At 38.9% G+C, this 15,226-nt stretch overlaps 1 protein-coding gene across 1 annotated transcript in view; it reads right to left on the bottom strand.

Annotated features, from left to right (window-relative positions):
- LOC150085201 (tetratricopeptide repeat protein 36 homolog) overlaps positions 1-12,804 on the bottom strand; it is a 133,835-nt gene extending 121,031 nt beyond the window's left edge. The window contains exon 1 of the mRNA XM_090373867.1: positions 12,699-12,804. Within this exon, the coding sequence (XP_090229993.1) occupies positions 12,699-12,804 (106 nt within the window). The remainder of the gene's footprint in view (positions 1-12,698) is intronic.
- Between the last annotated feature and the right edge of the window lie 2,422 nt (positions 12,805-15,226).

Consider the following 15,226-nt stretch of genomic DNA (forward strand, 5'->3'; position numbering starts at 1 on the left):
GGATTTAAGCTTACCATTAGCCCCCAAAAGACCAAAATGATGCTTTTTAAAACCAAACTTGATTTGGGACGACCGCCGCAAATAAAATTAAATGGGAGACAGTTGACTATGGTTTCTGAAACTAAATACTTGGGGCTCATTATTGATCACAAGTTGTCTTATTATGCGCATATAACACATCTACATAGCAAGATTAGGAAATTTGCCGGCTATATTATAAGAGTATCAAGAGGAGATTGGGGTGTGTCCAATAAAACTTTATTTTTATATTATAAGGTGGTGTTTCTGCCTATGGTTACATATGCAGCGGGAGTTTGGTCTCACAGAGTGGCTCTTGTTAGATTTCAGGCTAAATTAAACTCACTACAAAGAACGATGCTTCTCAGTATATTAAGGGTATGTAGAACTGTAGCTACGACTGCACTTCAAGTGATGGCTGGGGCAGTCCCTTTGGATTTGTTCGTGGCTTATCGAGGGCTGTGCTATGGCATTAAGAAGAAAATATCTACTAGACTTGTTGGCATAGAAGTTGACATAAATTCTGATATTAAGAGGGAGAAGAGAAGATGTTTAAATGAGATTGTTAACTTGTGGCAAACAAGATGGGACACTGTATCTACTGGTCGAGTGACAAAGAAATTTATTCCGGATGTTACCTTTTTAAGTGACAGAACAGTTCGAAGTTGGTTTACGCCAAGTTTACAAACATCATTTTTACTAACAGGTCACGGCTCGATGAAAGCGAAATTATTTCAGTTGGGTCTTTCGGATACAGATCTCTGTTTTTGTGGTGAGAGTGAAAGTTGGCACCATATATTATATGTGTGTACAATTTACGATAATGTCAGGGAAATAATCAGGGAAATCATTGCTGAAAATGAGTTAGGTCGGGAAGAGGTGTTTGTATCTAATAGGAGTGTATTTCAATTATTCCAGGATTTTGCAAAGGGAGCCTTTGAACTGAGGAAACGCCTGTTAAACAGTTGAACCAGAATAGTGTGTTGAAAAGAATACTGAAGTGGGTCCAGAATGCCCAAGAGACTATTGGTGATGATGAGGAGGATTTATTTATTTATTATTATTTTTTTTTTTATTATTTTTTTAATTTATTTATTTATTTATTATTATTTTTTTTTTTTATTTTATTTATTTTTTATTTATTTTTTTATTATTATTATTATTATTTTTTTTTTTTTTATTTTATTTATTATTATTTTTTTTTATTATTATTTTATATATATATATATATATATATATATATATATATAAAAAAATAAAATAAAAATAATAATAATAATAAATAACACACGTATATATATATATATATATATATATATATATATATATATATATACGTGTGTTATTTATTATTATTATTATTTTTATTTTATTTTTTTTTTTTTTTAAGCTCTGGATTGGGCCCCCAGAGGGTTTTTTTTTTTTTTTTTTCGTTGTCTCATAACCTGAGACCTTATGCGTCCCATCTACTGGAACTGGCCCACCTTCCCGTGGTGTGGACGAGTATCTAGAAGCAGCCTTCCTGGTGATAGCTGCTTCTCGGTAGCTAAGAGGTCAGCATAACACAACAACATAACATGCATTAAACTACACGAACATTGCACTACTACACGCTGGCCTGTTTTGCAGAGTCTGTTCAACGTACAAAGAAACGAGGTGGATTTGAACGGACGTTCTAGGAGCCACCCTACCTATACACACACATGTCCACATGTCCACATGCCCTTCTCTGTACTCGTTCCAGCAGCTCTACATCCTTCTTGAAATGAGGCCTCCAGACCTGTATACAGTACTCAAGGTGTGGCCTGACCAATGCCTTATACAAGGGAATAATCACATCCCTGTCCCTGCTAGAAAAATTCCTGTATATCATTGACAAGACACCATGAGCTACTCTTGCAGCTCGTCTGCACTGCTCAGAGAACTTCATATCTGCCTGCACAATTACCCCCAGGTCCTTTTCATTCTCTACCACTGTCAGCGTAGTACCACAGAGTTGATACGTTGATCTGGGGTTACTGTTTCCCGTATGTAGTACTTTACATTTGTCAATGTTAAACTTCATTTGCCACCTCTCAGCCCATCTGCTCAACCTTTCCAGATCCTGTTGCAGCAGCATATTATCAGTAGTGTCCTTAACAACCCTGCCAACCTTTGTATCGTCTGCAAACTTGGACATTAAGCCTGATACACCATCATCAATATCATTTATAAATACAGAAAACAACAATGAACCCAACACTGAACCCGGAGGAACTCCACTAATAACATTAGTCCACGTTGAGCAGTGTCCATTGATTACCACTCTCTGTCTTCTGCCACTCAACCATCCCTTTATCCATAGCAGCAATTTGCCTCCAATGCCACACTTCTCCAATTTGTGCAGCAGTCTTCCATGCGCAACAGTATCAAAAGCCTTTCTAAGATCCAAGTATATAATATCAAAGTTATTCCCTGCATCCAGTTCTTTTGTGACTACATTATAGTATCCAATCAAATTGGTCAGACAAGACCTGCCCTTAACAAACCCATGCTGTGTCTGAGCTATAACTGAATTCTTGTCCAGATGATCCTGCAGTGCTTCTTTAACCAGTGCCTCCATTAATTTTCCTGGAACCGAAGTTAAACTAACAGGTCTATAATTACTTGTGTCAGCCTTTGATCCTCCTTTGTGAATTGGGGTTACATTTGCACATCTCCAGTCCATGGGTACCTCCCCTGAGTCCAAAGAAGCTCTCATAATTATGGCTAGGGGTTTGCTTACTTCCTTTGCTGCCTCCTTTAATATAATTGGATAGATCCCATCCACCCCGGGTGCCTTTTTTATGTTTATCCTCAACAATTTCTCCTCCACTTTCCTCTCAGTTATTAGAAAATCATCTAGCTCACTGCCAATGTTTACTTCACCTACGACATTCCCCTTCCTGAATAACTCCTCATGTGTGAATGTAGATGCAAAATACTCGTTTAGATTGTTAGCAACCTGAGCTGGATCCTCAACTGTTGAACCATCAACATCCAGTGGACCAATCTGATTCATCCCTTTCCTTCTTGAGTTTAAATAGGTAAAGAACTCTTTTCTGTTTTTCTTTGCATCCTTTGCCAAGGATTTCTCATAATCTGCCTTTGCCTGCCTAATCTCCTTTGTGACTTGGTTACAGACCAACTTATATCTATCATAGGCTTCCACGTCACCCATTAATTTGTATGTATCCCATGCATTTTTCTTCTCTGCCATATGTCTCATTAGTTCATCTGACAACCATTTAGTCCTGAACCTTGAACAATATTTCTTGGTTGGTATGTAAAGCCTGGTAGCTTCCAAGATTAGTTCCTTGAATGCTTCCCATTTTGAATTTGCTGTTTGAATTTATGTCACACAAAGCAGACTAAACATTGCACTGCCCACTCGTGTCATCTGGATGCACTTCCTTAGACTTCATGTGTTTCTCAACTAACAGTATAACCCCTCTTCCCTTCCTACCCTGTCTGTCCTTTCTGTAAACATTGTACTCCCCAAATTCCAATTCTGCATTCCTTATATCTGAGTGGCACCAAGTCTCTTATGGCCCAACAATATTCGCCTTGGATGTCTTAGCCAGCATTCCAACTTCATCAAAAATGTTTACTGTACTTCTAGCATTGGTGTTCATGCAAGTATACATGCAGCTGTTCTTACTCTTAGTTACTCTAACACAGCCCATGTATTTACTTGTTTCATGACCCCCGGCAACTGACTTTCTGGGCTGCTGCTCGTTCCAATAGAAGGAATGCAAGAGTCGCTTTCGCCTCTGCCTGCATCTACTGTTAATCTTTTAGTCTTTGAATCCCCCCAAAGCTAGTAGTTTTCCGACCCACCTAATACTGCCTCGATAACATCAGCAAATATTCTTCTACCGTTTCTATTTACGTGTATCCCATCCCTGTAGAAGCAGTCTCTTCTGTTGGCAAGCACAGACCACGCTGAAAAAAATTCTACCCCATGAGCCTTGCACAATCTCTCCAGGGCCGAATTGATTGATAAGGCTCTCATCATATACTTCCTCCTATCGTGTCTGGGCAGAACTGCAGACACTTTCAAATTTAACCCTAACTCGCGACTTTTTTTCCAGCATTGACCTGTACTTGTTAAGTAAATCTGCAGATCTCTTACTCTTAAGGTCATTAGTGCCAATGTGTACAGGACCTTTTTGTGCCCTTAAAAGATGGTGTCTGCCCTACAACGTCATCAACGTTTGCCGCCCTGGTAGACATACCTCTGGTCCTGTTCCACCTATCCTTTTTGCATAATATATTCTCTGTATCCCTGACAATAGAGTCACCGATAATATCTAGTTTCAGTGGGACCAGCAGATTCTGCCTTGGAGATTGCCGCTGTGTTGCTGATGCACAGGAGTGAGCTCTGGCGTTGAGTTGGCAACTGAGAGCTTGATTGGCCCCTCATATTAATTTCTTCGAGGGCATTTACCCTACACCTCAAACTCTCAAAGACGCCCATCAGAACGCTGAGTTGGTACCTAATTTCTTCAGTCTCTGCACCTATCACACACAAGGACATCCTCCTTGGCTAGATCATGTCCTGTTCTAGACAGGTCTGCAAACATTTCACATAGTGACATAGGTGTACAACCATAGTCGGTTTAGTTCTGGATGATTCTCAATACCCTTAAATAGATTGGGCATTTGGCATCCTGTACGGAGTGATTGGGATCCATTTTTGCTGCTTTTCAATTGGCACAGTTAGGGGGCTTGGTGTTTGTTTGGACAATTGTTGTAGGTGTGTCTGCGTTTGGCCACAGGTGAAGTCTTTTCGGACACAGACATGGGATGTGTGTCCGAATCGGAGGCATTTAAAGCACTTGATGGTATGTATGTGCTCCTTGAACCGGCAAGAGCCCCAGCCAGCAAATATTCGTTGTTGTGGGGATAATATTTTCCATATCTTCGGGTAGGGTTCGACTACCCAGTTGCAACAAGTACCCGATCTGGATTTGGTGAAGTACTTGACTTTAAATTCACTTTGAATTTCATGTCTGGTGATATGATCAGCAAGGTTCCTATCATATACTTCCTCAAGGAGGTCATCTTTGGAAATTCCTTTTTCGACATCGAAGGTTACACTAGATGGGCCTTTTGTTTGGGTATCTCAGCGCTAAGACCAGTTCATTTATTTCTGGGATTTGGATAATGTTTTTTGCCTCTTTTTTAATAGTAGTCTCAATGATGATCCCAGAATTACGGATTTTTCTGAGGTTTTTAATTTTTATGGTTTCATTTGATGTTTCAAGTTGGTAGTAACAACCTCTTTGACAGCCTCGCTTGGAGTGAAGGAACCTTCCTGAGTCGCCCGAAGGATGACTAGGTTTTTTTCTCTATTCTGTCTGGTATTAGGAGGAGCAAATACCTTATCTGTCATTGGTGGGGATTCTCAGCGCCTCTGAATAGGACCGGGGGCGCTGTGGCATTTCACTTAGTTCATGATTCTTGGTCTGGTGATATTCATCAACCGTGATATTCGGTTCATTGTCCATAAGGTGGCAGCCATTACTGGCTAGTGGTAAGGCAGTGTGATTGGGAGGAGGGACATTAATTTTTGGCCAGTGTACCATAGCAGCATAAGTTGATTCTGAGATAGGTGTAGGGAGCAGTGCTGTCAGATCTGGGAGGAAAGAGTTCTGGCCTTTGTCAGAGTATAATTTGTTTCCCTCAGTTGTTCATGCAAACATTTCACATTTCGCGCATTGCTTTAGACTATGATGCGTTGGACTAAAGCAGCAAGTTGCTTTGCTGCTTTAGTCTGAGGCATGATTTCCGTTTAAATACGATTTAGTTAACAATAAAAATTAAAAGGATTTATACATTTAATTAATTAATTGCCAATACTATACTAAGCTAAGAGATTCCTATAACAGTCCTATGTATTACGCTATTTAGTTCGAGATATACGTAATGCTATTCCTTATCGATACTATACAATGGCTGCAAGTTTTGAACGGTACAAGTTTTACTGATACTAAGTAATAACCCAGAAAATCTCTATCTAATTTCAAAATAAACTAAGTGTTGTAACTAGGAATATAAATCTACATCTAGAAAATAAATTAATATGCCAACTTAGTCAAGAAAATGGTAAAAATTTAAGAAAACTTCTCTATTTGCTGGAGCCGTAAAAAGTAGAGGCTCTTTATACACTTAGAAATCTTCTGGTCTGTACATTATTCCCACTTTGACTGTTCCTTTGCTTTCAATGAACTTACACCACACTGAATTTAGGCTTGAAAGCGTAGTTCCTGACTCAGCAAACGCTCAGGCTGCTTTTGATAAAAAGCATGATGTCATCACCATGCCTATCTTCCCTGCACTTCCTAAACACGTTATACACACCACATTGGAACTCATGGGTGCTAATTTCCGGGGAACACTACATTTTTGTTAGCCCTATTATGTCAGCATTATTTGTCATAACCAGGTGTTCGAATCCACTCATTTTATTGACTATATTGACAACACTCCAGACATTATTGTAGACACAATAAAGACTGAGTATTTCTCGATAGATTACTACCCTTGAAAAATTTTAGGCTTGTTTCCCTGGCTTTATCTTTCTGTTCATTTGAAACGTTCCCACCCTCTGAACATATTGCAAAATTCAGCTGTCGTAGCAACAAACAAGAATTCTTGATATGTGTGCAAGCACTACTTTGACACATATCATCAGATAAACATGGATCAGAATTACCCAGCCCCCCTCACTAGAAATTTCTCTCAACCCTTAAACTTTCCCCACCGATATTGGAAACCTTGCATGTATCACCGTTGTTGAAAGGAATAACATCTCTAAAAGCCAGAAAAGATTGAAAAAAAGGAGATTACAAATTATTAAATCTCTGACGAGGTATATCAGAATGGTCTTATGGACAAATACCATCTTTGAAGAGAAAGGAATCGTACAGCAAATAATTAGGAGAATTGAGATTATCAGTGGTTGATCAACTGATAATTCGGATTCTGTCAGAAAAGTAACTAGGCTTGGGAGAATATGTGGAGATGGACATCACTGAGATTGGAACTGAGACCATGTATATTTATGAAATACATTAGCATTAGCAAGGGCACATGATGCAAGAAAGCAAGCTTATATAGCATCAGCCAAAACAAAAAAAAAAAAAAAAAAAAAAACACCCCCTTCTCATTTCGCTCATCCACATGCTCCAAATTTTTGTCTAGTTCTGCCTTGAATCTGTTTAAGCTATCAACTTCTACGACAGATGGAAGTTTGTTCCAGCAATCAACCACCTGCTGACTAAAGGCAAATTCTCGCACATCTCTCCTACAACGGTCTTTCCTAAATTTCAGTTTATGCCCTCTCAAACGATTATTCTGAGCAAGAGGAAGAATCCCATCAGCATTGAGCATGCTCAAACCATTCAAGGCTTTATACACCTCAACCAGACCACCTTGCAGGTGCCTAATCTCCAGACACTGTAATTTGCAAAACTTAAGCCTTGCAAATCGTGTTGCCCTTCTCTGTACTCGTTCCAACAGCTCTACATCCTTCTTAAAATGAGGCCTCCAGACCTGTATACAGTACTCAAGGTGTGGCCTGACCATTGCCTTATACTAGGGGATAATCACCTCCTTATCCCTGCTAGAAAATTCCTGTATATTGAGCAAGAGTAGCTCATGGTGGCAAGACACCATGAGCTACTCTTGCAGACCATCTCCACTGCTCAGAAAACTTCATATGCCTGCACAATTACCCCCAGGTCCTTTTCACTCTCTACCACTGTCAGTGTAGTACCTGTCTGCGCGGTAGCACAGTGGTATCGTCACCGTCCTCCCCACACCGGGTGGAAAAGGCCCGGGTTCGAATCCCGTCGATGACACGAGGAACCTTAATGGGCTTGTTTTACTCCGTGGCTAAGTTAGTCTCAGGTGTAAGCAAGGTTTTTTCCTCCAGAAAACTGGGGTTTTTCGTCCAGCAAACAGAGAAATTGGCCATAGAACACAACAATTAACAGACATAAGACACAGCACGTTAGATGAATTTAATTATTCGGGTAGCCTAAATATAATTGTTTTTTGTCAGTGTAGTATCGCACAGGTGATACGATGCTCTGGGGTTACTACTTTCCATATGCAGTACTTTACATTTGTCAATTTTAAACTTCAGTTGCCATCTCTCAGCACATCTGCTCAACTTTTCTAGATCCTGCTGCAGCAGCGTACTGTCATTGGTGCACTAGCAACCCTGCCGACCTTCGTATCGTCTGCAAACTTGGAGACATTAAGCCTGATATATACCATCATCAATATCATTAATGAATACAGAAAACAACAATTGACCAAACACTGAACCCTGGGGGACCACACCAATAACATTAGTCCACGATGAGCAGTGTCCATTGATTACCACTCTCTCTCTCTCTCTCTCTCTCTCTCTCTCTCTCTCTCTCTCTCTCTCTCTCTCTCTCACTCAACCATCCCCTTATCCATAGCAGCAATTTGCCTCCAATGCCACACTGCTCCAATTTGTGCAGTAGTCTTCCATGTACAACAGTATCAAAAGCCTTTCTAAGATCCAAATATATGATATCAAAATCATTCAGTTTTTTTATGAAAACCCCAAAAACGAAAGGTATCAAAAAACCTATAGTATTTCGTACCGTGCATGGGTTGAAGGAGAAGTATGGGGGGAGAGGGATGCCGGAAACTTTGCTCTAGAGACTAAACATGGTTCCTTTGTGATTACATCAAAAATATCCAATCAAATTGGTGAGACAAGACTTTCCATTAACCCATGCTGTGTACGAGCTATAACTGAAGTCTTGTCTAGATGATCCGGCAATGCTTCTTTAACCAGTGCCTCCATTAATGTCCCTGGAAAAGAAGTTAAACTAACAGGTCTGTAATTACCTGTGTCTTCCTTTAATCCTCCTTTGTGGATAGGGTAACTTTTTCACATTTCTAGTCCATGGGTAACCCCCTTGAGTGTCCAATGAAGCTCTCATAATTATGGCTAAGGGTTTGCTTACCTCCCTTGCTGCCTCCGTTAATATAACTAGATAGATTCCATCCACCCCAGGTGCCTTTCTTATGTTTATCTTCAAAAATTTCTCCTGCACTATACTCTCAGTTATTACAAGATTATCTAACTTACTGCCAGAGTTTAATACACCTCTGGCGTTCCCCTTCCCGAATAAGTCCTCATGTGTGAATGTAGATGCAAAATATTCATTTAGTTTGTTAGCTACCTGAGCTGGATCATCAACAGTTAAACCATCGATATCACGTGGATCAATCTGATTCATCCTCTTCCTTCTAAAGTTTACAAGAATGAACAAGGGAATGTTTGTTTGGGAGGATTAGATATTTCCCCAATGAAGTTTGTTCTAGTAGTTTAAGAAATCGTAATGTATTTAGTAGGAAGAAAGGGTGGGGAAGACGTTTGAGCACAAAGTAATGAAATTTTTGGAAATGGCGAACATATGGCTGGCAAGGATATACCCAATTTCTTTATAATGTGGCCTCGATAATGCCCTGCGGATTCACCCTACTCAGAGTGGCCCTCCACATACACTCTCCTCAGATTGATCGTTCAGTCATACCCTTGTGGGTAGCACATTTGGTAAAATCGCCGTTCTCCTCACGTCAAGTGGAAAAAGATCTGAATTCGAGTCCTGTCGATAACGTGAAGAATTTTTATAGTCTTTTTTCACAACGTGGCTGTTAGTCGGTCTCAGAAGAGGATGGCTTGTTTTTTCTCACTGTAACTCTGGTTTTTTGTCCAGCAAACAAAAAATCGACCTCAAAACACACAATTTACAGACAATATACTAAGAGCAATATGGCCTTAATCGCTAACGATCCTGCTATAACAAGAACCCTCCAGTTACAATCTGGCAGATTAGAGGCAGGATGATTATAAACCAGCTGATCTGCATGCCTCCTAGAGAGTTACCAATAGGTTCGTTCGTTGTACTATCTAGCGACAGGTTTGCGAACACCGTTTTAGAACTGTATACTCGAAACATAAGGAAGATTGGATCTCACCATGATGACCATCATAATCTTAAAAGTCGTCAATCATACTCCATTTTGGAAGCGATGAGAGTTGCAGAGCTCTGTTGTGCCGAATAAATATGGGTTTCACCGCTTCAAATTTCACCGGTTCTAATACCTCCGATACGCAAACTGGTGATATTGCACCAGTTCATGTATTGCCTGGTAAAACGAAGGGGCGGTATTCCTCTGTGTTATTTTCTTTATGAAAATCTCAAACACGAGAGGTATTAGAACCTATAGCACTGTACCCGGCATGGGTTGAAGTTGGGAAGATCAAAGAAGATAATTGTTTACATTAGACTTGAATTTATGTAGATGGTAATTTTCAGGAACTCTGTATGAAGGAAGGTTGTTCCAGAAAACGAAAGATGAATATTAAAAGGATGTTAGTAGTATCGGAGGATGGTATTAACCGATTGACCTTTGACCCCAGAAGTCAGTCGTGGGAAAAAATTTATAGCCCGTTGAATACGACATGTCCACTTCACGAGAAACAGCTGGCACACTTGCGCTACCACATGGAGATTGACTTGATAAATCCATGACAACCACAGCCACATCTTCAACACGAGAGGAGTCCACTTGTTTTCGACCTCTATCTGGTTTAACACCAAGATGTCCTGTCGCTTCAAATTTCGCAATCATTTTGTGGACAGCACAGTCATAGGTCCACACCTTATGCGCATCTGACGCCGGAATTCTCTGATAGCCGCAGCTGCATTGTTGCTGTTAATAGCGCCTTTTCCTGCAACGTTGTTGGCATTGCTGCTGTAGTGCAGGCAAACATCTACTGTATGATTTTGAAGAGACCGCTTTGCTTTTATACAGTACAGTAGAGCCGAGTAGTGACGCTGTGGCAATAATTTACGATTATGCAAATAACTTACGTTATTTGCATAATCGTAACTAAGATAGTTACGCGCCATATAGTGACAAATTTTGTAACTAATTTTTTTCCCAATAAATGGCGAGCGCATTCTTTATTGTACCTGTTGTCCAAATTTAGCTTCAGTACGAGCCTTAGAACTCGCTCCAGAGCCCTCTACATAGGGATACTTTAATTTTAACAACCCTGTACACAGCCAAGGAATCCGAAGTGACAGATGATACGTGTCGACGATGCCACCTGGCCTCAGAAACGCTTCAACATATCATGGGTGGATGCAGAGTGATCACAGTCGGCGTACACTCACAGACACGAGCAGGTCGCCAGGATAATACATCAGGAGCTAGCGACGAAATGCCAGTTGATCAAAGAAAGTGTACCGTATTACAAGTACCAACCCCAGGCAGTACTAGAAACCCCCAACCCACAAGCTGCACTGGGACCGCGCCATAATAACAGATAAGACAATCTCAACAACCTCACAACAAACCGGACATGACCCTCGTCCACAAGAAGGAAAAGGCTACCTGTCATACAGCCATCCTGATCGACATAGCAATACACAACACTGGCAACCTCCAGAAAACCTACGAGTTAAAAATCAAGATGTACACAGACCTAAGATAAGGTTTCAAAGAGATGTGGTATATGGAACAAATAACGACCATACCAAACATCATGTCAACCACTGGTATAGCGCCAAAGACCCTACATAAAAGCCTGGCAGCAATAGGCCCTCCACCACAGAACACCTAGAAGGAACTCCATAAAGTCGCAATCCTGAACGCCTGTAGGATAGTCAGAGAGTTCCTCTACCAATGTAATAACAGCCGGATATAATAATCACCCTGTGCACTTGGTTCAAGTACTCATCACGGGATGACCACCTCCCACGAGGAAGAAATAATAACAAAAGTATAATGATAATAATCATGTTTATAGTAATAAAAATAAAAATAATTTTTATAATAATAATTCCACCACCCCTGACGGGTATTGCTACCAAGTATACAGGATGGTTGTCAACAACAATAATAATAAAGTTTTGAGCGTATCACATGAAACTACAATTAAAAATATGGTTAAAAAGATGGGTGTGGGACTTATGCTACTACAGTAAAATACTGTTTAAACGAAAATTTCGCTATAACGAGAATATTTCTAAGTCCGGCTGAACTTCCTTTATTTGAAAGTCTCGTGCATTGAAAGTCTCGTTTGAACAAAATGATTTTTATTTATTACAACGAATCAAAGTTCATCAATGTACACAGTTCATCAATGTACAAATGTTTACGCCTTTTACTATGTAATCCAACTTTCTGAATTACAGTATTGTTTATTTTTTTAAATTTATTATTATTATTATTTTATTTTATTTTATTTATTATTATTTTATTTTATTTATTATATTATTATTTTATTTTATTTATTATTATTATTATTTTATTTTACGTATCCATAGAAATAAAATACATGCGGTTTCTGAATGTGGTAATCCATAGAAATAAAATTTGCTTTCATGATATGATTTTATTACTTATATTAGAAGCATGCAGCAGAATTTATTTATGAAAATAATGATTCTTTTGAAATAATGTTCAACGAAGTTCATTACAACGAAATTTCGATACAATGGTAAGAGCAGTTCGTTATAGCAACCTTTTACTGTATTAGAATATGCGTAGTTTATCTTTCGTTAATAGATTCAATTCATTAGTATTTGTCCTACCTTGCTGCAAATGTGAGGGAATATCTTCATCAAATATGCACTCTCCCACTGGAAGAAGGGGATTGAAAATGCTGTTCAGAATTGCTCTGTCCTCTGTCGATGACATATTCGAAGTGAGAAAACTTCCGATTTACTGCACTTCAGTATTGCAAAAGGTGACGTAAAAATTACCCAAAGTCAGGAATGTCCTTGAAATATCAATATTTAGACCATATCCGATAACGAGATGCAGTACTAGTAAACAAGTATCAGCGAATAATAAATCACGGCTTATAATGTTGTTTTTAATGAAACGTTTCTGGTTAAGGAAATAATCCAACCTTCGTGTGTTGGAGTAAAAATCTTTCTTTAACCCATATACCGTAAGCTGATTAATCAAATAAGGATGTCGTAATTAGATAATCCTAACCAGGAAATTCTTAAGTACTCTTTCATAAGTTTAATTTCAAGTAGGAAGTTGACAACTTAATCTTTTTATTATCGACATTTCTCTTTCAACATTTGCTGCAAAGAAGTTAGTCAAAATATACAGAAAATGTTAAATGTTTTTCCCCTATCCCCAGCTTTCAAATAATGGAATTAGGAACTGTTACTCCAAAAGAAATTATTATTATTATAGCATATTAAATTCGATTACCTCTTTTTAAAAATGAATTGGATCGATCGTATATTTACATATCACACTGGACCACAAATTTTGGGACAGTTCATGAATTTCGATTAGTTGAATCTAAAATTAAAGTCAGATGTTGCCTAGCACCCACAGATTGGGGCAGGTTACGCTTACTGAATTTTTAATTAGATTTTCTTTAATAGAGGTGTTATAAACTGCATATGAGATTCAATTGTGAAATCACACTCCAAAAATTCTTAGTTTCACAGTACAGAACATACAAATACGATTAATTGTAAAATTGTAAACCACTGTCTTGGTATGTGAGGCTGATAATCTTGTGAATTAAGGCACTGATGTGACATTTTAAAAACAAGATCTGAATGGGAGGTATGCTTTATACAGCCATCTTACATTCAGAATTTTTTTTATTGGGGGAGGGTAATATAGTCTAGAAACTTCCGGAAAGTGACCACTGTAGCAAGATCCAGAAAATTCCTGAATCCAGAACTTCTCATTATCAGTTCAACTAACATATACCAAGACCAAAATCTATTAAGTATGTGAAAATTAAAATATGAAATATCTTGCGGACTGAGATTGCTAGGGGAAAAAAATACATTTGTGGGGAGTGGGGTTTCAGCGAAATAAGTGACTGACCTGTAGTAGTCGGGCCTGTACAATATGATATTTATTTTTTTATATAATTTTTTAATACAAAAACAGCCAAGAGATCTTAAAAGTGTGTGTATGTACACTATACAATAAAATAGAAGGTGTCTAAAACGTTTTAGGACTACATTCATAAAAAAAATTATTACCATTTATTCTTCAAAGTACATCCCTCGTAACTCGTTATACCTTTGCATGGTTGTACAGTTCCTGGACGGCTCTGTGGAACTGATCTTGTGGAACCCTGTTTAACTCCTTCACGCTGGTTTGGATCTCTGAAACCCTGTCGAAATGGGGCCCCTTCTGGCGGTATTTCACTTTCGGGAAGAGAAAATAATCAGCATGTCCCAGATCTATTATTTCCGCAAAAGAAAGGTAAGAATATAACTAATAACAGCAATGCCTTGATTTTTTTTCTCTAGTGGTTGCGGGATTCTTACTTTGTCACTTTAATTTGACAATAATCCACTATGACGCTGTAAAGATGATGGGAGCATTTTGCTTCGCCTCGAAAATGCCTCCATCAGCTTCATAGTGTTCGATAGTTTGACTGTTGATGATCGCACTCAGGTAGCTGAATAATCTGAATAAGTATTTTGCATCTACATTCACACATGAGGAGTTATTAAGGAAGGAAAATGCTGGAAGTTTATCAAACTGTAACAGCGTGCTTAATGATTTTGTAATAACTGAGAAAAAAGTGAAGGAGAAATTGAAGTTAAACATAAGAAAGGAGCCTGGGATGGATGGGATCTATCCAGTTATATTAAAGGAGGCGGCAAAGGAAGTAATTGTCTTCTTTAATTGGCCTCGAGCCTGAATAATGCTTTTTATAGAGTAGAGTAAGGTAGGGTTAGGGCGCTGTGCGAATCAGTTTATGGAACCAAGGGGGTCTACAGAGACTGTATGCGACATAGTTTTGAAATAGAGCCAACATGTGCTTTAAACGTCATTTATTGTATACAAAAGTGGTATATACAATACACCCTTCATAGCAGCAATGCCAGGGGCTTTACATTGGCTGGTGGACAGGGCCCACATCGAGGTTCGGGCTCATCCCCCAGAGTCAGCAATAGCATCAGTGTCAGATTATTTACAGAATATTAAGCTTTTGACAGTATTTATAATGTATTGATAAAGATATTCATAGCCTTGGGGGGACAGGGCCCACATCGAGGTACGGGCTCATCCCCCAGAGCCAAAATAGCATCAGTGTCAGATTATTTACAGGATATTTACCTTT

The sequence above is a fragment of the Mastigoproctus giganteus genome, chromosome 5 (genome assembly GCF_048544385.1).
Source record: "Mastigoproctus giganteus isolate SK-2022 chromosome 5, ASM4854438v1, whole genome shotgun sequence".
Lineage (NCBI taxonomy): Eukaryota > Metazoa > Arthropoda > Arachnida > Uropygi > Thelyphonidae > Mastigoproctus > Mastigoproctus giganteus.